Source organism: Drepanopeziza brunnea (assembly GCF_022702325.1).
Source record: "Drepanopeziza brunnea f. sp. 'multigermtubi' strain 214-2 chromosome Unknown ctg12, whole genome shotgun sequence".
Taxonomy (NCBI): Eukaryota; Fungi; Ascomycota; class Leotiomycetes; order Helotiales; family Drepanopezizaceae; genus Drepanopeziza; species Drepanopeziza brunnea.
In genome coordinates this window covers 97,045-121,792 of record NW_027094075.1, presented here as the reverse complement: position 1 = coordinate 121,792, position 24,748 = coordinate 97,045, and the positions used below count along the sequence as shown (strand labels likewise).

Genomic DNA, 24,748 nt, shown 5'->3' with positions numbered 1-24,748 from the left:
CCGAGTTTCTGCACCTTCTTAATATCCTCTCAGTGCCAGAAGACATCCAAATTCTGGGGCTTCCAGGGGCTAAGATTGTTTCAAGGTGTGTAAAGACCATACTTTTCTTGTGCCATGCGTACAAAACCCGCTTCTATCATACCAGGCCGCAAATCTCAAACCTTATTGCATTCAAGAATGTCTCCAACAACTAACTACTCTACAACTTCCCACAGCTTCCCCAGGATACCGGTCTCGCTACTTCGTATCGTCTTCTAGTTCCGCCAGTGCGTCCATCCACTCCTTGTCGTGCTCATCCAGTTGAAACCACCTGATATACGAGATGAGTTGGAGGCAGATGGATTGATATTGACTTGCACTATTTCCGAGGACATAGAAAGACGAGAGCATGGGCGTGGAGGTGGAGTCTTCTATGAACCTGGCTGTGACGGCGATGAGTTCGCGAGGCATTTCGATTCTACTAAGGTAGATTTCCCATAGCTGGCTCCGTCCGCGGATATAGAGAATTTATTCACAAGACTGGTATAAATAGAGGGAGACGTGTTGTTCCGACGATTTGATAGCTATAGATTCTGATCAGTGCTCTCTCCTGAAACACGGATACCTTCAATCAAAACGGCGCAAGGAGTTCTGCAGAAAAGGCACATGAACAAGTGGTATTCGCCTCTGAGCCCTCTACTTCGAAACTATGGTTTCCGAAAGAGAAAGCCACAGAATCGCACACAAGTCTTTGCCGGGAACCATCAGCTCAGATCCTTGGGCACAACTCTCATAACCCTCTCTCAACGACCACGAGCCTACAAGCATACTGAACCTACGCCGCGCAGAGCTTGTCTTCGAATTCACCTCCCAGAAAGCCCCTGCCAGCGTCTCCATCCTTGCCATCATCGTTCTCATCACCTTGGCCGTTCGCCATATCCATCCCCTCATCCTCTGCGAGTATGGCTCGTCCATCGACACCCCACAAGATGATCTCGGGAAGTTCTGTGCTATCCTGATCCTGGAAGAGCATGATTCCCTCTAGGATGAGTAAATCTGTGGAAGAAAAAGTGTGTCAGCTGATGGCGCTTATTTCGTACTGATTTACGGAGGAATCGAGAAGAGCTTTGGATTACAAACAGAGAATACGGAGGCTCTTACACATGAGAGGATACCAGTCTTGAGGGCCGAAGGGATCGGCGATGGAAAGCACGATAGCAAAGACAGCCTGAGCCATGGGGACGTCATGGATTGCCAACGAAAGCAGGAGGAAGGCGTAGCAGATTGAGACTGGGATGGACTGCATTCTTGCGTTTTGTGCTCGTCTTGGCTTTTGCGAGTCTGGCTGTTGTCGATATTTCGTTGGCTCTCGTCTTTACTAGGGATTTTCCGACTGATTTCTCAAATGTGTTGTCTTTAAAGAGGCACGGTAAGCGTTTTCGCGCTAGTCCCGAGCGATTGTTCTGCCACCAGTGAGATTGAAACCCTTTTCTGTATTGCGATATTAGTCTTGAATTGAAGCTACAAATTTTGCTGTCAACTTTGCATGCTATGAGTCGGGCGGCGGAGCTTCACTCTTCCATCATATCTTCCGGACTGGACTTCCTGGCCCTGCTAAATATCTTTACAGACTCTCAGTTCTCCCGTTGGCTCTCCTCGTCACTATTGTCACTGCCGTCTAATTCATCATACAGCAGCTCTACCGCCAGCATTTCTGGCACAAAGATCACCATCCGGCCAGCGAGATCGCGCATTTCCTGGCACGAATTTCCCACTAGTCTATCAGAGCTTGCGTGATGACCGAATAGCCAGCCACTGCCACAATGAGGTTTCGGAGGGACGGGAAGACGTCTCACCAGGGATCCTTGGAGAATTCTAGAAGGAGACAATTGGGCTTCTCCATCATATACGAGGGCCCGGATCAGGATGAAGATGGTGATAGTAATTAATCCCGGATATGTTTTTGAGGGCAAAAATCGAGGAGGCTGGGTAATGAAAAAGCGGTTTTGAATTGGTGGCGATGGCGTTAACGTCGCAGAGGTATGAGAAGGCTGTCCAGGCTTCGGCTGTCAGAATCCAATCTCAAAAGAGCAATGACTGAGCTACTAGTGTGCTTGGAAACCACACGGGAGTTCAGAGCTAATATCGATATATTACAGCCGTTGTTGATCCAAGGAGTTTGGCAATGAGGCACCATATAGTGTTGTGGAAAAGTTGTAGCAGATAGTGGAACTTCTCTGGACGTATCCCCCTGGAAGGGCTATCCGCCTGTGGCTATAGATAATAAGACATTGAGGAGTGACTAATAATCAGCCAGTTGAAGCGGAGTCGCAAAACTGCCTATGGCTCTATTCTATTAGGGATGAATGCATGCTATCTGGATCAAAAGTTGAACAAGTGAGGTAGTATATCTGCTGTTTACGACAGTGACTGATCCTGTGCTTTGTGAGCAAAATTAAGGCCGGGAGTGAGTTAATGATTGCTGTATCTTTGCCCAAGATAATTATGGGAAGTTGCACGATGATCTTGAGGGACCGGGGACCGGGCCAAGATTGTCTCGCCTAATCTGACCTCAAACCGACATCATTTCCAAACACCAGGGTATTAGAGCATGAGAACTTCACGCATCTTCGGCGCATAATTGATGGATATTTAAATACCTTGGTTTTTCTCATACCCCCATAGTGACTGAATTTTCTATGACTTGCTCATGAAGTGATCACTATCAGAACTGAGATGGTGAACCTGGGCAGGACTACTTTTCAAAACCAAACATCATGGCCTCAACGTTGCTTAAGGCTCATACATTTCTATCGGATCTTAAAAAGAGTATTTTGAAATATTATATTGTAGCCTAGATCTTGCATACACCCGTCCTCGCTATACTATTACTACAACCCTTCTTGATGTACCACCTTGAACTGCTTTCTGGGGCCGTCTTCTGTGCCATGCTCTTCTGCCAATCCGTTTCCAGTTCGTCCTCTAACCGCGCGACTTCTTTAGACAAGAGAGAAATGACCCTTCGTTGCCCTTGCATGTATCACGTTCGAATCAAGGCCGAAGATTGAACAGAACGAGCAAGAGAGAGCAAATTGCTGGTGCTCTCAACACTGCCCATTGTTAGATATGCATTAGAATCGTTGACATCGCTAGCGTACCGGCTATGAAGCTGATATTGCCAAGCCACGCTAAAAATTTAACCTTAAACACCAACAAAGAAAGAGGTCGCGCTAGTCCCCATGAGCGACGGTAACAAACAGACCAGACCCACTCTCCACGAGGGCAACAAGGCTTTTGTTGCACGTCGCAGCGGAGGTCGAGACCTCCCTCAACGCACAAGGCTGACCCAGCACCCAGCCTCGAGGCAGCCAGGAACGGAGGAAGGAACGAGGCTGAGGGCCACGAGGATGATGTGCAGACAACTGAAAAAATAAACAAAACACCTTAGTCCCCTCTGCTCTGGTAGATCAGTATAATCAAGCGACGGTTTGTATCATTCCAGCCGTCTGCATATTCTCTAATCTAAAATGTAATCCTGACTCTACTCCATAAAGCTTGAGACTTGAGACCACCACCCGGGGCCGGCTCAAACGCTTAAGCGACCCCCGTAGTATACCCGCACAATACTATTTTACTACTAACATTATATTCTTAACTACCACAACAGACTACATCAAACAGCACGGTACTTCATCGAGTTCACTATGCCGCGGTCAGCCCCCCATAGCTGAGGCGGTGTGAACATGGTTAGCCGTGTGAGTGGTAATGGTTAAGGTTGGGGCGCTGGGGGGGGCGCACTCCCGACCTTGCCCACTGGGTTCCCTTAAATGAGGTCTTCCATCCGGCCCAGCCGGACACGGTCTGTCTACCCCCGGTAGTCGCGTCAAGCGGTTTATTTTTTGCAATTTTTTTGCTTTTTTTTCGAAGGAATAACTACTTTTTGGGGATGGCGAGGGGGCTCGTGATTCATGTCTCCCCCCGGAACTAAAAAGAAGGGGGGACGCGTCGGCAGTATCTCTCCGCCTACAACATCTCTGATTCTCACGGCCTGTCCAGCTACATTGTTCAACAACAACAAGGCCTCGAGACCCCCGATAGAAATGATTTATTGCACCTCATTTCCAAAATTTCAGCTCTCCCCTTCAGACTTTCCAGCTTGCCATAGGCTGGTGAGCCCGGCCTAGGAAGTGTCCTGCCCTCCTTGGGGTTGACCCTACTGACTTCAGATCATGGTAGACTCGAAGTAGAACAATGCGACTGATCCTTCCTTTCCTCAGGGACCGCTGATCTTATAGAGCAGCGTTTCAAAATCGCGGTTCCTCTAAAATGGAAAAGAGGAGTTACTTCAGGAGTAAACGAAAGAGGCGACGATAGCGGTGATTGATATGATCGATATGGAAATAGCAGAGAGAGAAATTTACATGGGGAGTTTGATAATGGTGACAATTAGTGCAGAGAAACGGATATAAAGCAGCTGAGCAAGAGTCGTCTGTATTGAGTTTGCGTGTGAAGAGTAAATCACAGAAAGTAAAACGTAGAGAGGCTTCCAGTCAAGTAGCACACGCGTTATGAAATATTGGCTGAATTTTGACAACTTACAGTCTACGTAGAGGTGTTTTCGATGCAGAAAAGTCGTCGCCTGTTTCTTCCGAATACCAGGAGGAGGAGTAGACGGCTTGAATCTCTCGATATCCTCGGGGCTAAATTTCATCATCTAGCTACAGAGAGCCCTTCTGATTGCCAATGTTCGAAGCGTTTGCATGCTAGAACGATGAAAGGGGAGCCGGAAAAAACAGCTATACTGCCCTCTGTAGAACTTCAGTTGTTGTGACGTTGGAGAAGAAGCGAACTTCCGTAGAGATTTGTAAGCAAGCGTGATCGAGTTCCGAAGATACGCCGGGCATTCAAGACGCGTCGACGCGATCCTCACTGGACTTCAATTATCACCTCAACCCTCTCGGCCCAGAGCTTGCAGAGGCAGCCACTCCTCTCCTCCTCCAATTTCAAAATGTCCAAGGTTGAAGTCCATCCCAAGCCTCTGGTGCCACCTGATGTTGCCCAGAACCCTCTCCCGCAACTGCTACAGACCCCCTCGGGCCTTGCGCTCCTCGAGATGCAAGGCACCATCAACCTGCCCTCGCAAGACGACGAGGATTCCAGCATAACTACCGATTCCCAAGCTGGGGTCGCGTCCCAGGAGACGCCCATTGGCAGACTCGTCTTCCCGGACTGGGACCCGGAGAAGGCGACAGAGACGAAGTGGATGAAGAGGGTGTATCTGTACGTGGGGAAGCACCAGAGGCTGACGGGCGAGGTCAAGAAGCTTCCGAAGGCTTTGGCCGTGATACGCAAAAGGAAGGGTGCAGAAATGGCTCAAGAAGAGATGGATCCGGATCTGGATCAGGGCGAGGAGGGCAGTGAGAGGACGGAGCATTTGGAGGTAGTGGAAATTCTGAAGTACAAGATTCTCTTCTCGATCAGGCCGGAGCCGGTGGGTACTTGGGCTGTTGGGGATGGGATCTGATGACAGGGACGAACGGCAGAGAGGCTTGCTCGCTCGCCTTGCGATTAGGGACGACGAGCCACCACTTACCCGTTCAGAAACTACCAGATACCCCTTCTCATGCATCGTGGTACGACATCGAGCATCAATATACCTACAGCCCCATGGGTCTCGAAAGTTCTCAACCCGAGCGATACCCAAGAGCGTTCCACTCCTTACGGAGTACGCCCTGAATTCCCCCTCCCGGACCTCATATACTTCTCCATTCTACCAGGAAACCCTCCTGCCGAATCAACATGCGTCCGCATCTGACTAAATAGATGGTTAAAGGGCATAGATGCTATGCGGCTCTCAAGGCACACAGTCGGCTGGCTATTCCTACCGCGGGCACCGTCAGTCGCAGAAAGCAAAAAAAAAAAAAACAAAAAAAAAACGTGATGACCGCACTGGGACCAGGCAGAATATACGATGGTCGTGCCAGCAGGAGTAGTGCAGCCCAATCATTCATTCATTCTAGGAGCTGACAATCAGCCCTCACCATTTTGAACCCAGCAAATCTCATACGGACCGGACCGCCCCGCCCAAGGCTGAGCTGGGCTCCTACAGCAGCTCTTGAAAGTAGCAGCCATGCGATGACTACGGTACGACAAGCAAGCACGTGGGACTTGTATCTGTACCCCCGAAGACAGCCCAACCCCCAAAAACAGAACGAAGAAGAAGAAAAAGGGGGAATAAAAGGCTGCAAAAGCAAAAATCCAAAGCCATCCATCCAATTCATTCATCCCCCCGTCCCAAGATGAATCTGATCCTCTAGCTATAGTCGGTAGGAGCAAAGGCAATCCATCCATCAATCAATCAATCAGTCAGTCAACCATTTAGTTAGACGGATTTAGCCGCTATCGTAACGAAAAACAATGAATTGCACACTCTCTCAACTTTCTCGTCTCATTGGCATACATGTACGGAGTATATTTTGTAGTAGTAATAATAGTAGTAGTAGTAATAATAGTAGTAGTAGTAGTAGTAGTAGTAGTAGTAGTAGTAGTAGTAGTAGTAGTAGTAGTAGTAGTAGTAGTAGTAGTAGTAGTAGTAGTAGTTCATGAAGAGACAAATTCCTAGTCTCTCCCCCGTGTATATATTATTATCCGTCCCCAGAGAAACGCCGCGCTTACGAAATCCCACATCGTCCCGAGTCCGGATCCAATCCACAGCCCAGCCATGGATGCCATACCCGCAACTCGCAATTGATAGCCATCGCCATCGCCATTCCAGGAAAGACCTGCTCCCGCTCTCCCAGCACCACTCTACCTCTCCGCCGTCTCACCATAGCTCATCGTCGGCCCCTGCGGCCTGTATTGCGGCGCGTTGGGCGCATCCGTCCCGTTGCCCCCATCGTAGAGGAACCCAGTCCCATCATACGGACTCAATTCCGCCTCGCTCTTCACCCACTGCAGGACCACCATGCGTTCCGGGGGCTTGCCCCCGGCGCCGACCAGCTTCAGATTCGGGGGCGGCACCGGCTTGTACAGATCCGGATCGGCGTTCAGGAAGCCCGCGTACGACAGGGAGTTGTTGATGGAAGCGAGGTTGGCGGGCGGGTGGTTGGCGTAGCCCGTCTGCGACGCGACGACGGAGAAGACGTTGGCGCCGACGTCGTAGCGGCCGAGCGTCGGCAGCTCCCAGTTGTTCTCCAGCGTCGAGAGGATGCTGTAGTGCGTGTACACCATGTCGTCCGTGGTGCCCTTCAGCTGCTCCGGTACGGCGCCGCCGAGCAGGAGGGAGACGATGCGGTTGGGGAGCGGGTACGTGGCTGACTCGTCGTACGTGAGCAGGATGAGCGTGCGGTCCATGAGCTTCTCGTTCGCGAGCAAGGGGCCGAGGAAGGACTGCGTCCAGTTGGTTGCGTATGCGAGGGTGGTGTTGTGGCCGTCGTTGAGCATGTCGGGGGAGAGGTGGGCGTATTGGGGCAGGGTATCTGCTTCCACATCGCTGGCAAAGTCGTCGAAACTTTGGAGCCGGGCGAGTCGAGTGCCGTTGTGACTGATATTGTCAAAGGATACAAAGGGACTGCAGCGGTGTATATCATCAGCATGGGAATTGGAAGAGTTGGTTGAGCTTAGAAACCGTCCGTACTTGTGTTTCCGTACATAATCCCATCCGCTACCATCTGCACTCGTGCTCCCCTCCCCCATATAGCCAGGCCCCGGTATGCCTTCGAAATAGCCCTTCCACGAAATCCTTCTCGCATCGAGCAAGTCCACCAGGTTGCTCACGTTGCCTGGGATCTGCACGAAGCCGTCATGGTTCAAACCGAAGTAGTCGCCTCCGATGGACGCAATGTAGTTCGGTTGCGAGGGATGCGTGAGCCCGTAATATGAGGTTAACAGGATGCCTTCTTTCGTAAGGTCGAGGACATCGCCGTCTTGGGATACGGCGGAGAAATCCTACAGCTGTTGATTAGCATTGGGTCGTGAGAATATGAGGATTGGAGGAAGAGGGAGCGGTGCGGACCTGGTTCTCGAGCCAGATGGTGATGAAGCGGTCGAACACTTTGCCAGGAACGTAAGCCGCTGTCGCCGCTGTCGCCGCTGTTGCGCCGGCGAGTAACAATAGAAAGCGCATCATTGATATTTCGGATTCTGATAAAGCCGCAGATACCTATGCTAACGCATCCCTCGCATGATGGCTTACTGTGGTATCCATATTCATTGCTGGGGGCTTTGCTGATAGCCTCGTCCGAGTCAGGAGGTGCCCAAAACCCAAGACAAATAAATTAATGACTGTCGGCCGAGCTGAGTCAGCCTTCAACGTCCTCGAAACGCCCTACTCCGTACAACCACCACATGGACTATTTGAATGGCACGGAGATCAGGCACTCATGTGTTGGTGAGAGAAATGGAATGTATTGCCGGAGTAGCCGGTGTTTAGTACACGTTTCGAGCCAAAAATAGCTCCACGGGGTATAATGCCTCCTCAGACGAATCCAAGCCGGCCTCTGAGCCCTTCAAAGTCATCCGGATCGACAATATCGACCTCTCCTCCAGCCCTTACTCCCTTTCCTTCCAAGTCCGGCAAGTGCATGTGTATCCGAGCAGCTAGAGCACCCCTTGATTTCCTCTCTATTCCCCGGTTAAGATCCCGCTCCTCTAGGACGCGAGCCTTCTTAACAACGCCATCCTTCCAGCTGCTCCACGCCTCATAATTCTCCCTTTGTCTGGCCACATGGTACTGGGGCGTTGCCTTTGCTGGCCGCCACGCAAGTCTGTTCTTGGGCATAGTGGTAAGATCATAGACCTTGGCTGTGCTGGCAAGATTGAGGAGATCGTTGAGGACGTCCTTGCCCTCGGCCAGGACAAGAGCTTTCCGCTCTTCTGCTTTGGTCATAGGCTTGACCAAAGGAGTCTCAAGCCAGTCGAAGTTTTGGGGGTCAGTGAGGCGTGCCCGGCGAACATCCTCGCGAAGGAAGCGTACAGCGGCCTGAAGACTTGTAATTTCTGTCTTGAGTGCATCCATTTCTCGAGCAGTGGCAACGGCCTGCTCTTGACCCGCCTTGGTGCCAGGTGCAGCGACACCAAGAGCCCTGGCATCCTCAGCGACCTTCTTCCATGTTTCTCTGTCGGCTTCGATAGAGGTGAGCTCCTTGTTCTGAGAATCAATGGCCTCGGTAAGCTCAGTCTCACGCTTCTTGGCGTCCTCAATCCGCTTCTCGAGCTCACTGATCTTCTCATTCTTCTTTGCCGCATCTCGCATGCGACTCTCGAGCAGCTCGATCTTGACCGAGGCCTCCTCAAGCGTCTGATCCTTCATTGCAATGACTCGAGCCCGCTCGTGATTATCATCCCTCAGTCTGCGCATCTCTTCTTCTGCGTCCACATGCACAGTCTTAGAAGACCTCAACTCTTGCGATCTTGAAACCCATGGGGCTGATGCTCGTTCAAACTCCTGAGTCATCTCAAGATCTGATGCCAGTGTGGCCAGGTCCATCAAGCCGGTCGTCAACGTCCGTAGCTTATTCGAGTACGTAGAGAACAGATCAGACTCGCTCGATAAGAACAAGGTTGAGGCAGTACGGTAGACTGTATTCTGAACTTCGCTGTAAGTGAAGGGCTCTATGCGTCCTTCCTCGTGCAGTAGCGTGTAAAGATCATCGCCGATCTGGCGAGAAAACTTGGCCAGATCCTCGGTAGCTGTTTCGCACTGTTCAAAATTCTGAATGGTATCTGGCATCAGAGACAACGACCGGGTCTTGAGCTCCTCGAGCGCTCTGACAGCCTTGCCGACAACAACCTTGGCACTTCTAGTGTTGCTGATGACAGAGTCGGTCTTTCGGGAGAAGTGTTGAGCGAGCTCATCCTCGTCACCTTGGCTTGGAATGATGGTCTGCACCATGGTACGCACCGCAACCAATGCAGCTGCTGCATTTTCAAGATGGCTTTGCATGACAAGAGTGCGCATGTGAACATCATCAGCATAACTTGCCAATCCAGTCGAGATGTGCACTTCAGCTAGATGCGACATAAGTGCAATGGTGCGCTGAAGCTCGCTTGCGCACTTCTTTTCATTGAGCTCATCCCGCCTCAAACCATCAATCCAGCCATTGAGTGCTCGCTCGACGGGTTCCAGCTCGTAGAGCGCACCTTCAAATCTGGCAAATTGTTCGGCCGTGCAGTGGCTGATGGCGTTGACGAAGCGGTCGCACATGGCAGATACCCAAGACAGCTTGTCGAGAACATCACAGCCCGCGAACAGATCATCCTCGTGACCTGTCGGCGGTTGTCCATTGACTCGCTCCTTCACGAAACCGTGAAGTAAGTTAGCCTTGAAGCCAACACGTTTGAATCGAAGGAGCGCAAGGACTGAGTCTCTGTAGTTATTAAACGCTTCGGGGAGGAACAATTGGACAATTGCAAGATGCTCAGCTGCTTCCTGAGCATCCAAGCGACGAAGTTCGAGATCAATAGTCTTGACTTGTGTTCTCGCAGCAGAGACCTGGAGCTTCATGTTCAAGTCCATCATCGCACGCGAGCGACTGTTCAATTGCTCGGATTCTGTCTCGGTCATGGCGTGTGATGCTTTCATGTCCTCCAAATCGCTCTGCAGGTTCGTAACCAGCTCTCTGAACCGTGACAAGGTGTATTCCATATCTTCCATGGTCTTCACTTGCTCCTCGGCTCGCCGCGCTTGCTCCGCGATGATGCTATCCTTGAAATCAATGTCCTCTTGCATCTCTTTCTCCGTTTCAACGTGGTTGATTTCCAGCTCATCATTCAGCTCCTTCAAACTCTCGAGGTCCTCGATCGTCGCCTTGAGCTCGTCAATTTCCTCGCTCATGCTCATGTTTCGCTCTGTGAGCTCCTCAATCATATCTTCCGCCCCCAAAGCGTTGTCAAGTTGTTGCCGAAGGTCTTCGATGGCTGCCTCGGACTGCGCCAACTTATCCTTGGCGACATCGTAATGCTCTTTCACTGACCCCAATTCCCGGGCATCTTCCTCCAAGCTCTTGATTTCGTCCCGTAGTTCGGATTCTGTCTGCTGGGTCATATCTCGCAGTCGAATAAGGGCTTCTCTCAAGCGTTCGTTATTCCGTTCCATCTGTAACCAGCCCTGGCTACTCTTCTCTTCCGGGCTCATTTCTCCCCCGAGTTCGGCGTTCTCTTCGCGTAAAACTTCTACCTCCAATTCTAGCTCTTCCATTTTCTGTTTCAGAGCATCCAATTCCGTCTTCAAGACTTCCGCTGTCTCTTCGGCCATTTCTCTATCAAGTGTCGCCATCTCAACGCCAATTTCATGCTCAGCCTTTTCGTTTTCGAGCTCTTCGGTTCTTGCCTCGGCTTCTTTGAGCTGCTTCCGGAGGTCGGTAATCTCCTGCTGTTGCGGCTGGTATTTCGTTTGGAGCTTCTGGATGATGCCTTCAAGCTTGTCCCGCTCGACTTGGACTTTCTCCAAGCCCTTCAATTTATCCCTGTCCTCCATCCTCTTCTTGTCCATCAGCCGAAGCTTGGTCTTCAAGTCCTCAATTTCTCGGCTGGCTGCCGTACTTCCCCCCGGCCCTCGTTGGGCAACAGGTGACGCAGTACTCCGACCACTGTCAGAAGTATTCGATCGAATTGCTGCTGATGTCCTCGACAGTGGGCTCATTGCTTTCGGAGATACGGTATCTTCACTCTCAAGCGGCGACGCTCCTCTATCTTCATTCTCTGTGTTTTCCCCGCTGCCAGCGTCACTCGCCCGGGCATTGCTCAATTGACCTCCGATAGACCTCACCCTGTCTCCAACTTGAAGCCTCGGCCTGGGCGCGAGAGACACACGCTTTGAGGTTGATACGCCTGTTTTGTTCCCAGCACTGGTGGTAGATGGTCTTGCTGCCTGCGAAGCTGGTCTTGGCGGTGGACCCATAGAAGTCCGGCTTCCTGCAATACTCGGTCTGGGTTTGGTGGTTGAAACCGGCGGGACTCGGGCACCGGAAGGGGTTCCGGTTCTCGGTGTAGAGCTGGTTGATGTGGCACTGGACAGCTGTTTGGTCGGAGATCTTGTAGGAGACTGTAAATTCGGTTAGATAGCACAGAGAATTGGACGTGATCCCTCCTACTCGTAACATGCTGGAGGGTCGTGACCTCGTCACCGGACTAGGACTCGGAGCGTTGATGCTCATTCTCTTTCCCACTGCTGTGTCCGTCATAGTACTGACCCTCTTGGCTGCTGGAGGTCCTCCCACACTGCTCGGTCTCGCAGGCTTCTTGACAGGCACGGGTGCAGTGGGTTTGGCCGCTGGGGCAGGACGAATGACCACCGCCGCTGCTGGTCGCAGAAACATGCCGCGGCCCGGGGCGCATTCAAAGTATCGATCCCCCTTGACGCTGCCATCATTCTTCCCATCATCGGTTTCCAGCTCGACGCCCACCCAGTCGCCGTCTGCGAATTCGGTTTGGCCGACATAGCGGACAACACCTATGAGGCCGTTGGTGAGCTTGACCGTGGCTCCGACTGCGAGCTCAGACATGCTGCAGACACATCGAGTATGATATTCCGCGGTGGATGGAGGTCCCGGGTTCCAGTAGGTATGTCGCAATGGCTGGGCTGGTGAGGGTCGCTGTCCATATGCTCTGGCTTGCCGGCGCTCTGTTTGACGTTGGAATGCGCGTTGGCCCGACGCGTGGCTGACTCAGCAATTCCATTCCAACTTTTTTGTTTTCTTGGTAACCGTAGCGGCCGGATCTACTTTCTTCCTGTCAAAATCAAGACTTGAACAAGCCTTTGTCTTGGTGACAATGCGACCCAGCTGAGCGGGTTACACAAAGACGACTACCATGCTATTATTCTGTTGGCATTTTCGGCCTCTCCGGAAGAACCAATACCCATCTCATGCCCCAGCCATTGAGATTCACTCGGCAATGGCTCAACCCGGGTCCGGAGTTGTGGACAAAGAAGCAAAGAAGTTCGATTGCTCTCGGTCTCGGTCCGCTACATGGTGACATCAATACTTCGAGTCGTCTCGATCAGCGAATATAAGTGCCGGTATTCTACCTTGGTGAGTCCGCGGTCCGGCATAGCACTACTCCTCCCACGTCCAAGAGATATCTACACTTATTTAATAAACAATCATTTCATGTTCTCATCCCAACATACCATCCATTTGGCTGTAACATTCGTTTGAATAACACCCTCAAGTCAACTTTTGGCAGCATTTCACTTGTTCCATCACTATCACTATCACTATCAGTATCATTGTTATTGTTGTTGTTATTGTTGTTGTTGTTGTTGTTGTTATTGCTGTTGTTATTGCTGTTGTTATTGCTATTGTTATTGTTATATCAATTGTCAGTCAGCATCATTAGCCGACATGCGCTCCGATCCCCCTTCAAATCGTCGTGTCGCCTGGGTCACCCTCCTGACTCGCAAATCCTACATTCCAGGCACCGTCCTCCTCGCCCACAGCCTGCAGAAACAAAAGTCTCAATACCCGCTCATCGTCCTCTACACGCCCTCGCTTCCATCCGAATGCCTTCCAGCACTCTACCGCGAGGCATCGCTGACCAACGCCACGCTCCACCCGATTCAACCTCTCGTTCCGAAAGAACAGCGAAACCTCATTGCAGCGCGGTTTGGAGACACCTGGACCAAGCTCCGCATCTTTGAGCTATTCGAGTATGAACGATTGGTGTTTCTCGACGCCGATATGTTGGTGTTCCGCAATATGGACGAACTGTTCGACATCGAGTTACCGGGGAGAGATTGGATAGCGGCGAACCACTGTTGCGTCTGTAACCTTGACAACGATGAGTGGGCACCTGCGGATTGGAAGAAGGAGAACTGTGCATACACGGGTCGGACGCATCCTTCTTGTCTGGATAATCCCTCTCGAGTTCCCGAGCCTGGAACGGGACTTCCTACACACACCCTGTTGAACAGCGGACTTTTCATCTGCACACCCAATCCGAAACTCTGGAAAGACATATTAGACTTCTTGGAGACGTCACCACTAGTCAAGGATTTCATGTTTCCCGACCAGGATTTCCTAGCCGAGTTCTTCAGAGGGAAGTGGAAGGCGATAGGGTACCAGTACAACGCGCTGAAAACAATGCGGTACTGGCATCCGGAGATGTGGAGGGACGAGGAGGTCCGGAATCTGCACTACATTGTGGACAAGCCATGGAGTAAGCGAGTGGGGAGCGACGGTGCTGCCGGGTATCTTGGCCACGATGGGACGACGCACCAATGGTGGTGGGATGAGTTTGCCAAGTGGGAGCAGGAGCGAAAAGGGATGGGGGAACAGGACATCCTAATTATGGTGTGGAGTTCATCTGAGGCTCTATCGTAGTTTGGGAGAAGGGCAGGAAAGATGGGCAGCGGTGTCAAGACGAAGACACCCACCCGTAAGCAACCAGCATACTGCCGACTCTACTTGTATGAGATTTCATTACTTGGCAGCACAATCTTCCGGTTGACTATGGGTATATAATATCCCCGGCTCGTCCTTCATACACATATACAAACATACCTTACAATATATATAATTTCTCACTCCTTCGATATCTGCATATCCTTCTCATAGAAGCTCCGTCACTCCGCCCGACATGATGTTCAAACCCCAGTCAATCAGAAGAAGCATCGACACGGTATCCAACACCCTCCAGTAATCCTCATTATTCACCGAGAAAACTCCCGGCAGGAGTATGTATACACGAGCCAGCACCATCCGGTTCTCTAACCCCCAATTTTACGTGACCTCTCTATCTACCTCTCTATCCATCTATACACGTCATCTCACGCGCCCCCTCCACCTCCCCATCTTTCCGTATCTGAGCGGCTGGCTTACATACACACCAAGCACAGGTAGCAGGCACGTAAAGCACCTCAGGAAAGCTCAAGTACAGCACGCCGTGAGAGACCTGTCTACAACAAGCCTGCCCAGCCCAGAATATATTCTGCATCGCAATGATGATAAGAAGAAGAAGAGGAAGAAGAAGAAGAAGAATCCCGCTGCTGCGAAAAAATGGATATGTGCGCCTTGACTGAGCGCGTCTGGATCCTCTCCCTCGCCCCCGCCCTCGCCCCCCGCCCCTCGCCCCCAGCCTCCAACGACTGCCTGCGTGTTGATGCACCCTGAGTACGCGAGCTTTCGGTGAGGAGTGATGATGGATGTGATGAGTGCTGTTTTTATATATATATCTATATATCTATCTATATATATGTGTGTGTGTATGTGTGTGTGTATGTGCCAGAAAGACTAAACCCCGCCTTCTGCCCCGCTGGCATCTCCAGAATCCTCACCCGGTCTGCCTCTGTCGAGGACCTCGGTGATATGCTGCTTCGAGAGCCAAGCGTCGGCTGGCGTGAACCACCACGAGAGGAGGGCGAAGATCGTGACGGCGCTCATGATCACAGGGGCATCTAGACTGGACTTAGGGCACGATAGAAGAGGCATATAAATTTTTTTTTTAACAAAATAACAAAATAACAAAATAACAAAATAACAAAATAAAAAAAATATATAAGAAAAACCGGGCTTACTTACAGTTGAGGGTAGCTCCGGTCACGGGAAATTCGTAGGGCGAGAACAGGACCGCGACGACCCAGCCGTTCCAGAAGATGCCCACGAATTGGAAGGGCCGGCTCAGTCTTCCCAGACTCCAGCGCGGTCGGGGGAAGTGCTCGGGTGTGATGAAGAACCTCCCAAAGCAGATCAGGCCGTAGGCAGCGGCTGACGGCACGCCGGCCGCCGAGATGAGGGAGGTGAAGGCGACCGAGGAGGGGAGGATGGTGCACGTGACGAGGGAGGCGATCATCCAGATGACGAGGACTGCGTTCCGGGGCTGGCCCTCCGGCGAGACTTTGGAGACCCATCCAGAGCATGGAAGGACCCCGTCTCGGGCGACGGCGAAGACCAGGCGAGATGCAGCCACGATGGCGATAGCTGTGTTCTGCTCGTTGTCAGGGAGGTCATGAGAGACGAGATCGGGGCCGGGGGGAGGGGACACTTGCAAACCACAACGCGATGATGCAGATTACGTTCATGAAAACATGTCCGCCCTGCCCGAGGATGACTGCATACAGTGGCACGAAAGGCTGAGGCGAGCCAAAGGAAAAGAGAAGGTCAGGACCAGGCTGCGGGCATGAGCTCAACCGTAAACGAACTGCGGGCTAAAGGCGTATAGAGTGATGATACGTACTACGCAGAAGAGGAACAGGATTATGGTCAGGAAGCCGCCGATACCACTGATAATGGTACTCCAGAAGATACCTCTTGCAGCTGTAATGCTAGCATTCTTGGTCTCCTCGGCCACATGGCCAGACGCATCGAACCCGATCAGAATACCGGCAGTCGCGAGGTAGGACAGACACCAATTCCACCCCGGCGGTGCTCCCGTCCCATTGTAAGTGGTCAGAAATGCTTCGTGGGCCGTACGGAAGCCATACGTGTGAGCCGTGCCGATGGGGAGCCAGATGATGTTCAGCACAAAATCGAGGAGGACGAAGGCGCTCGAGAGGTAGAATATGAATCGGAAAAGTCTCGCTGGCAACCTTGTTAGTTAAGCAAACACCGCAAGATGCTAGCGAGGGATCCGAAGCTTCGGCTAGCTTTCACTTACGAGGGAGGAAGTTTACCAGCACTGCCAGTGCCAACATGACCTCTGTGCAGATCCATTGTACGGCTCTGAATTTGACGCTGCTCGCATCGGAGGGGAAGTTAAGCTTGAAGACGGTGATTTCCTAGGTGGAAGTTGGAAAATGAGCTGGCTGGATCAGGGAATCGGGATAACACCGCTCACAGATAGCATATAGTTCACAGCCGCCTGCGTGTTACCTAGATACACGGTCAGCCGCTGTCACCTGTATCATGCTCGGCCTGGAATATTGACTTACTGGCACAGAAGGTTGTCCAGGCCGTGGTCGACCACCACGCCACGATGAAGCCCAAGAGCCTCCCGTACTTGGGTCCTCCAGCCTCCGCGGCCCACAGGTAGATAGACCCGGCGGTTGGGAGCGAAGAGCATGTTTCCGCTATCACCGCTGCAGTGATGAAGGTGAAGACGCAGGTCGTGATGTAGCTCGTCCTGAGCTTTTTCGTTAGTCCAGATCTCGTGACGTTCTAGATCTCGTGACGTCCGGATGTTCGCTGTGTGAAATAAGTGGAAAGAAACCACGGACCAGTATGCAAGATTGCCTCCAGCGGCAATGCCAGTGCTGAAAGTCACCCGCACGCCACCGACGAAATACAACGCTGCTGGACGGACATCAGTACCGACCGGGAAGATAGACTCAGTGCTCATGTGACTTGCCAAAGGTGGTCGAGAAATTCTCGATCAAGCCGTAGGTGCGATGCAAGATCTACTATTGTCAGCATATATACCGGGTCTCCCCGATAAGGATGTCAATCCCCACCGGCTTGTATCCAATGGTTTTCTACTCGATATCTGTTAGCAGGCCAAGCTCCTGATATATATATTTATATATAGTCCCGCGACGTCGGTCAGAATGGCCACGGCCACGGCCATGGCCCAACTCACCAGTAGCGCATCATCCTCCATATCTTGGAGTTGCTCTCTTGTATCTTCTTCCACGTCTTTGATGTCGTCCGTCTGCCGGGCAACTTCAGGGGCGTCCGCCGCTGTGGGATCTGGGGGGCTTGAAGGTGGCATGGCCGGGTGGTCTGGTAGTCGTCACAACCAGAATCGTGTGCGTAACAAGTCACAATGAATGACTCGTCTGACAGAGAGAGTTAGAGCAGTATCCCCCAATCTTGCGATCCTGGACCGATACAAGTTTTCTCGATATCCGGATTTCCAGTCAGAGCTTCCCGGAGTCGTACAGTAAGCTTTGGATATTGATATCGGAACGAGGTCGGTGCGGCGTAACGATTATATACCTATTCCGAGGGTAATAATTGGTAATAATTGGCGCACCATCTCGCTTATCGGAGGATCCAAAGTTCCAGGCGGCCCGAAAACTATTTCGTGAGAGGACGCGCTAACTGGCCGATGTCCTTCTTAGCTTCGGACTGATAGACGCCCCAGGCACCCACTTCCCTTTCCCTCGCCAACCTCGAAACCTCTCTCAGACTGACTACTACGAAGTATCACAGCCTCTCAGTTTGCAGGCAGACATGCGATATCAAGACCCAGCAATTTGATGCCTCGAATATTTGGTGTGTTCTTGATTTCGATTCCCGCCCAGCCTTTGCCTGCAGCACGTCACGATCTAGATCTAGCTCTGCCTCGCACTTCCTCCAACATCACATGGGACTCACATGACCAACATCTCTCGGGCGAACAACTTTAGTGCCCACGATCCTGATAAGTCTTCTTCGCCTTGGTGGGTAGACAGCTGTGCCCTGGATGCGGATCTCGTCCGTTTGTTGACCTTGACTTAGACTTTCGCTTCCCCAGTTAAGCGAGCAAGCCTTCTTGGCTCTGCTCTACCTCTTTCTCATGGTCACTCGCAAGGCCCACAGCCTTCGAACACAAAGGCAAGTGGATATCTTCCCACGGAGCACTGGATCACAGCGAGTCTCAGTCTGTCACCAAAAGCACGCATGAGTCGAAGAGGAAAGAATTTTATGACCACGCCCGGGCCCAGGCAATGGCCGTGTTGACATTGAACATAACGAGTGACTAGATATGCATCATGCGTGTATAGATACATCTCCAAAGGTGGAAAAGCAGCAGAGGAAATCTCAGGAGCAGTACATGTATGTGTCTGCCCGCTCCCCGAACTCCGATCCCTAGGCCATCTCTCGCCCGTCCTACCCCGGCCTAGATCCAGACGCAGCCAGTTCCTGACTGACCACAGACCATCTGGACGTGGAGAGCGGTCTCGTCAGCTCATGATCTGAAGAATTTGGGTACCGAAACTGACAGCGACGGAGCACATGCTGGCGAGTACTACCCACCGCGCACGCACTGGGAACGGGCGACGGTGGCAAGGTGAAGGGGGTTCTGCTTACGACGTTTGGCTTGCCTCCTGGGCAGGTCCAGAGATCACATTGCTCCTTCTGCCCCGAGCATCGGCAGTTGGTTTGGCCCACGACGCGGCCGCCATTACACGCAGGAAGCTGTTCGGGAGCCACGGTCAGTCCTAGTGCTGCTACAAGTCACGTAGAGGGCAGCAGGAGAGGAGGACAGAAGGAAATGAGCGTCTCGCTCGGGGGAGTCTCTCAAGAAGTGCTGTTTCAGCAGGAAGGGGACAACACAGCGTGCTTTTCTACTTACAATTCTGCTGCAGTCAGCTCGGGCTTCCAAGGCGCGTGCTTCGTTCTCGGCGGGCATGGCCAGGGCAGCGGTAGCCAGGAGTGCGAAAACTGGGAGAGTGAAGAATTGCATTGTGAGGAGGGCGATCTTGGAAGGCTGGAAGTTTATGAATTTGTTTGTGATGTTGTTGTTGTTGTTGTGTAGGTATTTGCGAACGAGTTGAGGATGCCAGAAGGAAATCCAGGACCCGCGTGCTGGGGGTTTATATACTCATCTGGATGGCAGGTCCCTTCCAAACCAGCATCCTCCTCCTTCTCCTCCTCCTCCTCCTCCTCTCCATCATCATCCTGATCATCCTGATCATCATGATCATCATCATCATCATGATCATCACCAGAGTTACAATTTACGTCAAAAGCTGACTGCCAATCTCCCCCTCCCCCCCCAAGTATCACATCTCCAAGACCCATCCTCACCTCCATTCCCAGCCCCATAGCCCCCCTCGCAGCGCCTTCTCCAGCCCAGAAGCAGCGGTGAAAGCCAACCCCCCGACCCAGCCGAACCCACCTCTCAGCTCCCACTCCCCTCTCAGCTCCCCCCATCCGAACAGCAACCGCGTCACGAACCCGGTCAGGCTCGGCGGGTTGTCAGACCGTCATGTCAGCGTCCGGGACCGATGGCCGTCGCCTGTGCTACGCCCGGGGACGTACACGATGCGAGGAATGTGCGGTACGTATACGGTACACGAGCGCAGCGCAGCGCGGCGCGGCGGGCTGGAACACGTCGTCGTCGGCGCGTCAGCGGGTGCTTGGAGGGAGGGCGTGTATGCGGGTGAGATTTTGGAGGGGGGGGATTCTGTGCTGGAGAGAGAGAGGGGGAATGGCTGACTGGAAATGGGGTTGGTTGTTGTTGTTGTTATTATTATTTTTATTATGTAAGTATATATGTATGTATGCATGTAAGTATACATGTATGTATGTATGTATGTACATATGTACATAAGCATACATGTATGCATGTAAGTATACCTACATGTAGGTAAGGTACGTACCGTATGTAGGTACGTATCCACGCGAGTGAGCCAACTCCGCCGATACGACGGGCCCGGGCTAGGAAACGAACAGCCGGTGCTACCTACCTACCGGTCCCGGTACATCTCCCCCGAGGCCGAGTACCACCTGAGCGGCGTACAAGCTCCACACCCACGGCTCGCTTAGAGGGGACACGATCGTCGTCCAGTCTCGAGGAGAGGATGAGACTCTGCTGACGGGAGCGAAATCGAGTTAATCACCAACTATCGGCGACTTTTCAAATGTGCCCGGGGAAAGAACACGCGCGCGAGGAAAGGATCGTGAGGGTGAGTCTTTTTCTTTCTTTCTTTTGTTTTTCTTTTTTCCCTCTGTTTACAATACTCTAAAGTCAAATAAACAAACAAACACATCAATCAGGTGATGATCGATCTACGGACGGACAGACGGACAGACGGCCGTCCCCTGGTAGCCAGTCAGCCAGTCAGTCACTCACTCAGCCAGTTACTCAGCCAGTCACTCAGCCAGTCATTCAGTAAGTCAATAAGTCAGTCAGTCTCCCTCACCAACTCAAGACCAGGCCCCAAACTCCCCAAGCGCAATCCAATAACCCCCATCTGCACTCACCACCCCCCCCAAACGACACGCTCTCGAGATCTGAGATCTGAGATCTGAATTCTGCACTACTCAGGCAAGCCTCCATGATCAGGCACAGCAAGCCAAGCCCATCTTGAACCGGAGATCGCCTCACGGTACGCACATACCCGGTCCCGATCAACATCTCACTTACTTACTCAATCTCTCTCTCTCTCGCTGGAGGAAATGTGGCGAGGTTTCTAAATTACTTTTTTTTTTTTTTTTTTTTTTTTTTTTTTTTTTTTAAAAAAAAACAAAAAAAAACAAGACCGCACCTCAGCTGCCAAGATCAGCAAATACAGCTAGCTCCTTTACTCTACCTAGATCCGCGACGGTACTGCGCCGCGGGAGTCAGCAGGACTCCATCTTTAAGGCACGCAAGCACGCAGGCACGCAGGCACGCAGGCACGCATCCATCCGTCTATTCAGCTTGCTCTGGGGCTTTTCGTAGGAAGGGTGCCGCTGGCTGGGCTGGGGTTGGGGTGGGCGCTGCCGTTGGCCTGGATTATCATTATTATCATCATCATCATTATTATCATCATCATTATTATATATATATATATATTTTTTTTTTTTCTCTCTTCACAATGACTTATCAGTTGCTCCTCCTGCACCGGATGCATGACGCTGTAGATGCCAGACCTTTCAGGAGGGATACCCAGGCCGTTTAGGTACCGTACCTACCTAACCTACCCACCGAAGACGGACTACGATACAAGTCAAGTCAAGTCAACCGAGCCGGCGTCTACAGGAGGAAAAAACGAACGTAGAACGTAAAGCCGCCATCCAACCAGGCGCACTGGTTCCCTCCGCTCCGGAAGCACAGCTAGCTGTATGCTTGCTAGAACACCGCCGTGGGAACTACCGGTACTGTATCCTGTAAGCGTTGGGAGTCCCGACCGCGGAAGAAGAAGAAGTATGTATGTGTATATGTATATATCTATGTATCTATCCACGTCCGTCTGTCTGCCTATCCAATCCCTCCGCCCCAAGTGCCGCCACCCCGTAGAAGACCAGCCCAGTCTCAACTACCGGTAAACGAAACCGCACCGGACACGAAGCTGCCGACATAGCTAGCAAGCTAGCTAGCCAGCAAGCAAGCCAGCAAGCAGTGCCCATTGTTTAGGGTGCGAGGTAAGCTTTCCATGCTGTAAAGGGATACCATACCGACCGGTACATACATACATACATAAATCGAGGCAGTGGCGGCGTCGGCAGTCTCCATCGCGCGACCGAGCCTGCACCGTGAGACAAGACAAGGTACGGACGGACGTACGTACGGACTGACTGACCGTGTTGTTTTTCTGCCGAGCGACAGCAACATCTCCACATCTCAGCGGGGTGGGAACAATGTCATACGTAGCCATAGGCTGACTGTGATCATTCCGTTTTCAGATCCTGCTTGCCTGCCCTGGCGGCCCGGCCAATGTGTACAGTATCCAAGAAGCGAATTCCAAGAAGCGAGTCGAGAATCACTTACCGGTTACTTGAGCGAGGACGCCAGAAGCAAACGAGCCTGAGTCTCGACAGCAGCAGAGCAGTAAAGCAGCACAGCACGCAATCCCTCCCCATGAGAGCAGAGGAAGAAACCACAAGAGGTACCGCCAGACCACGAGGCAAAAGGGGAGAGAGGTGGGAAAGTACCTACCGGGAAGAGAGATCGGAGATCCTCGCTCCCCAGACCAAGGCAGCCTCAGACGCGGAACGCGGCGGTCGGCGCGGCTGGTGTTGCTGAGGACTGGCCCCACGCTGTGCGGGCTGCAGGACGGCAGTTCTTCAGGCCAACAGTCGCCCGTCAGCCATGCCGGCAGTCAGGGCTGGGGTCGGTCCGCCTGGATTCTCAGCAGAGTCTTCTCGGAGCGAGCAGTATCGGCTCGGCTCCAATGGCACGTATCCGCCGAAGCAGCAGCTTGTTTTCCCATCAGTCTTGCCCTCTCGCTGGCACACAGCACCCAGGGGGGGGGGGGGGGGATTCCAAATACCCACACGCATCGTTCTCCTTCCTTCAAGCCATGCACGTCAAAACATGGGACGTCGATATAGTCTATAGTGTGGTCTTTGTTGTGTATGTATTGCTCGCTATGTCTCTGGTTTCGCCTCGTGTGTGTGTCTCTCTTTTTCTCTACCAGTTCTCCAAGTACCAAATCCGATTCCGAGTCCGGGTCCTCCACCGAAGAAGAAGGAAGAAAGAAAGGAAATGAAAAAGGGAAGGGCAGAGACGCCACCGCGCCGAGTCCCTCGGTCTTCTGCCGAAGAAATTGCACCCGTATACCAACCACCTCCTGTAAAAAGCCACCACCCACCTAATCCGTCGGCGCGTGCGTGAAGAGAAAACTGACACTCTCCCCGTTGTGCGTCCGCCGGATCGCCTCCGCTAGCGTAGGACTGATATCCATGACCCTCAAGCGATCGCAGCGCTCGAGCTTCTCGCCCAGCGGCACCGTGTTCGTCACGACCACCCGGCTCAGCTGGCTCTTGTTGATAATCTCGACCGCGTTGCCGGACAGGATGCCATGCGTGACAATGGCCACGACCTCCTTGGCCTTGTGCTGCATCAGCGTCTCGGCCGCCTTCGCAAGTGTGCCGCACGTGTCGGCCATGTCGTCGACGAGGATGCACGTCTTGTTCTCGACGTCGCCGACCAGCACCATGCGCGAGACTTCGTTAGGCCGCGCGCGCTCCTTGTGGATGAGGGCGAAGCCGAGGTCGAGGCGGTCGGCGATCGAGGTTGCTCTGCGTGGTTCTGTTAGCACCGGTGCCCGCTTCTACCGAGCACTTCGTTCGCATAGGGGACCGTCAAAGGGACGACAAACCGCTTAGCACCCCCCGCATCCGGACTGACAACCACGCACTCCATGACATTCAAATTCTCTCGAATCCACCGCAGCGTACTGGGCTCCGCGTACAGATTGTCCACCGGCACATTGAAGAAGCCCTGGATCTGGCTGGCATGCAGATCCATCGTGATGACATGGTTGCAGCCCGCCGTCTGCAGCATATTGGCGATGAGCTTCGCAGAGATGGGAGCCCGCGACTTGTCCTTCTTGTCCTGCCGGGCGTAAGGGAAGTTGGGGATGACAGCGGTGATGCGCCGTGCGGAAGCCGTCTTGCAAGCGTTGATCATAATGAGGAGTTCCATGAGGCCGTCGTTGATGTCGCCTGGGGCCGTAGATTGGAGGATGAAGACTGAAGGGCCTTGTGTTAGCTGGTTCTTCTCGCTTGTGTTGTATTCATCTCTACTTTGTGAAGGTATTCAGGGACGGTGAGTACGCACCATCTTCATCTCTCACGCTCTCACCGACTGTAACACTGGTCTCCTGGTTCGAGTAGTTCAGACTCAACGTCTTTGCAAGCTCAATGCCCAGTCTGTATAAGCCATTAGCCTACAGTCCTATCCTATCTCTCTCTCCTCTCCTCTCCTCTCCTCTCCTCTCCTCTCCTCTTCTCACCTCCCTTCCATTCCTCCTCCCTTCTTTCCCTTCCGTTCCCTACGCATGCGCACTCCTCTAGTCCTCAACAGTAGGCAGAATGAACATACCGATCAGCAACCAGCTTCGCCAGCTGCGGATGGCTGTTGCCTGTGAGCAACTTGATGCTATTTGTGGCCATCTCGCCCTATTCGTCCGTCCTCTCTGTGCCTCTCTCCCTTGATAGTCTGTCTCCCTTTCTCTCTCTTCTCCTCTCTCTCTCTCTCTCTCTCTCTCTCTCCCTCTCTCTCTCTCTCTCCCCAAATCAAATATAAACCCAATCCCGTCTCCTGTCAACCGTCTCTCCTCGCCCAGCTCGCACACAGACAGACCCGACCCTGCGACCCTCCAATAATCCCACTACCGATCTATCTTCTCTCAACTCCCAAATCCTCGTCCTTTTTTCTTTTTTTATGGTTGGGTGTGGTGTGGTGTATACGAGCAGCC

General features: G+C 52.4%; 8 protein-coding genes across 8 annotated transcripts; 2 read left to right on the top strand and 6 right to left on the bottom strand.

Moving 5' to 3' along the window:
- Nucleotides 1-814: 814 nt before the first annotated feature.
- On the bottom strand, nucleotides 815-1,285 carry L3040_006813 (uncharacterized protein; the record flags this gene model as incomplete). The annotated part of the gene is made up of 2 exons (XM_007290467.2): nucleotides 815-1,035; nucleotides 1,141-1,285. The coding sequence occupies 2 exons, from the start codon at nucleotides 1,283-1,285 to the stop codon at nucleotides 815-817; spliced, it is 366 nt and encodes a 121-aa protein (XP_007290529.2).
- A 3,702-nt stretch (nucleotides 1,286-4,987) lies between these two features.
- L3040_006812 (uncharacterized protein) lies at nucleotides 4,988-5,503 on the top strand (the record flags this gene model as incomplete). The annotated part of the gene is made up of 1 exon (XM_007290468.1): nucleotides 4,988-5,503. One exon carries the CDS (start codon nucleotides 4,988-4,990, stop codon nucleotides 5,501-5,503), a length of 516 nt encoding a protein of 171 aa, XP_007290530.1.
- A 1,283-nt stretch (nucleotides 5,504-6,786) lies between these two features.
- On the bottom strand, nucleotides 6,787-8,107 carry L3040_006811 (uncharacterized protein; the record flags this gene model as incomplete). The annotated part of the gene is made up of 3 exons (XM_007290469.2): nucleotides 6,787-7,549; nucleotides 7,616-7,926; nucleotides 7,994-8,107. 3 exons carry the CDS (start codon nucleotides 8,105-8,107, stop codon nucleotides 6,787-6,789), a joined length of 1,188 nt encoding a protein of 395 aa, XP_007290531.2.
- A 348-nt stretch (nucleotides 8,108-8,455) lies between these two features.
- L3040_006810 (uncharacterized protein) lies at nucleotides 8,456-12,482 on the bottom strand (the record flags this gene model as incomplete). The annotated part of the gene is made up of 4 exons (XM_066156045.1): nucleotides 8,456-11,747; nucleotides 11,791-12,022; nucleotides 12,072-12,108; nucleotides 12,171-12,482. 4 exons carry the CDS (start codon nucleotides 12,480-12,482, stop codon nucleotides 8,456-8,458), a joined length of 3,873 nt encoding a protein of 1,290 aa, XP_066010864.1.
- A 362-nt stretch (nucleotides 12,483-12,844) lies between these two features.
- L3040_006809 (uncharacterized protein) lies at nucleotides 12,845-14,300 on the top strand (the record flags this gene model as incomplete). Its single annotated transcript, XM_066156044.1, has 3 exons — nucleotides 12,845-12,938; nucleotides 12,993-13,010; nucleotides 13,396-14,300. 3 exons carry the CDS (start codon nucleotides 12,845-12,847, stop codon nucleotides 14,298-14,300), a joined length of 1,017 nt encoding a protein of 338 aa, XP_066010863.1.
- A 909-nt stretch (nucleotides 14,301-15,209) lies between these two features.
- L3040_006808 (uncharacterized protein) lies at nucleotides 15,210-17,622 on the bottom strand (the record flags this gene model as incomplete). Its single annotated transcript, XM_066156043.1, has 11 exons — nucleotides 15,210-15,373; nucleotides 15,498-15,903; nucleotides 15,965-16,087; nucleotides 16,153-16,496; nucleotides 16,573-16,693; nucleotides 16,753-16,787; nucleotides 16,847-17,037; nucleotides 17,132-17,207; nucleotides 17,263-17,311; nucleotides 17,366-17,386; nucleotides 17,491-17,622. The coding sequence occupies 11 exons, from the start codon at nucleotides 17,620-17,622 to the stop codon at nucleotides 15,210-15,212; spliced, it is 1,662 nt and encodes a 553-aa protein (XP_066010862.1).
- Nucleotides 17,623-18,735: 1,113 nt separating this feature from the next.
- On the bottom strand, nucleotides 18,736-19,302 carry L3040_006807 (uncharacterized protein; the record flags this gene model as incomplete). The annotated part of the gene is made up of 3 exons (XM_007290473.1): nucleotides 18,736-18,777; nucleotides 18,927-19,034; nucleotides 19,192-19,302. 3 exons carry the CDS (start codon nucleotides 19,300-19,302, stop codon nucleotides 18,736-18,738), a joined length of 261 nt encoding a protein of 86 aa, XP_007290535.1.
- A 3,835-nt stretch (nucleotides 19,303-23,137) lies between these two features.
- On the bottom strand, nucleotides 23,138-24,443 carry L3040_006806 (uncharacterized protein; the record flags this gene model as incomplete). Its single annotated transcript, XM_007290474.1, has 4 exons — nucleotides 23,138-23,567; nucleotides 23,648-24,020; nucleotides 24,109-24,200; nucleotides 24,373-24,443. 4 exons carry the CDS (start codon nucleotides 24,441-24,443, stop codon nucleotides 23,138-23,140), a joined length of 966 nt encoding a protein of 321 aa, XP_007290536.1.
- Between the last annotated feature and the right edge of the window lie 305 nt (nucleotides 24,444-24,748).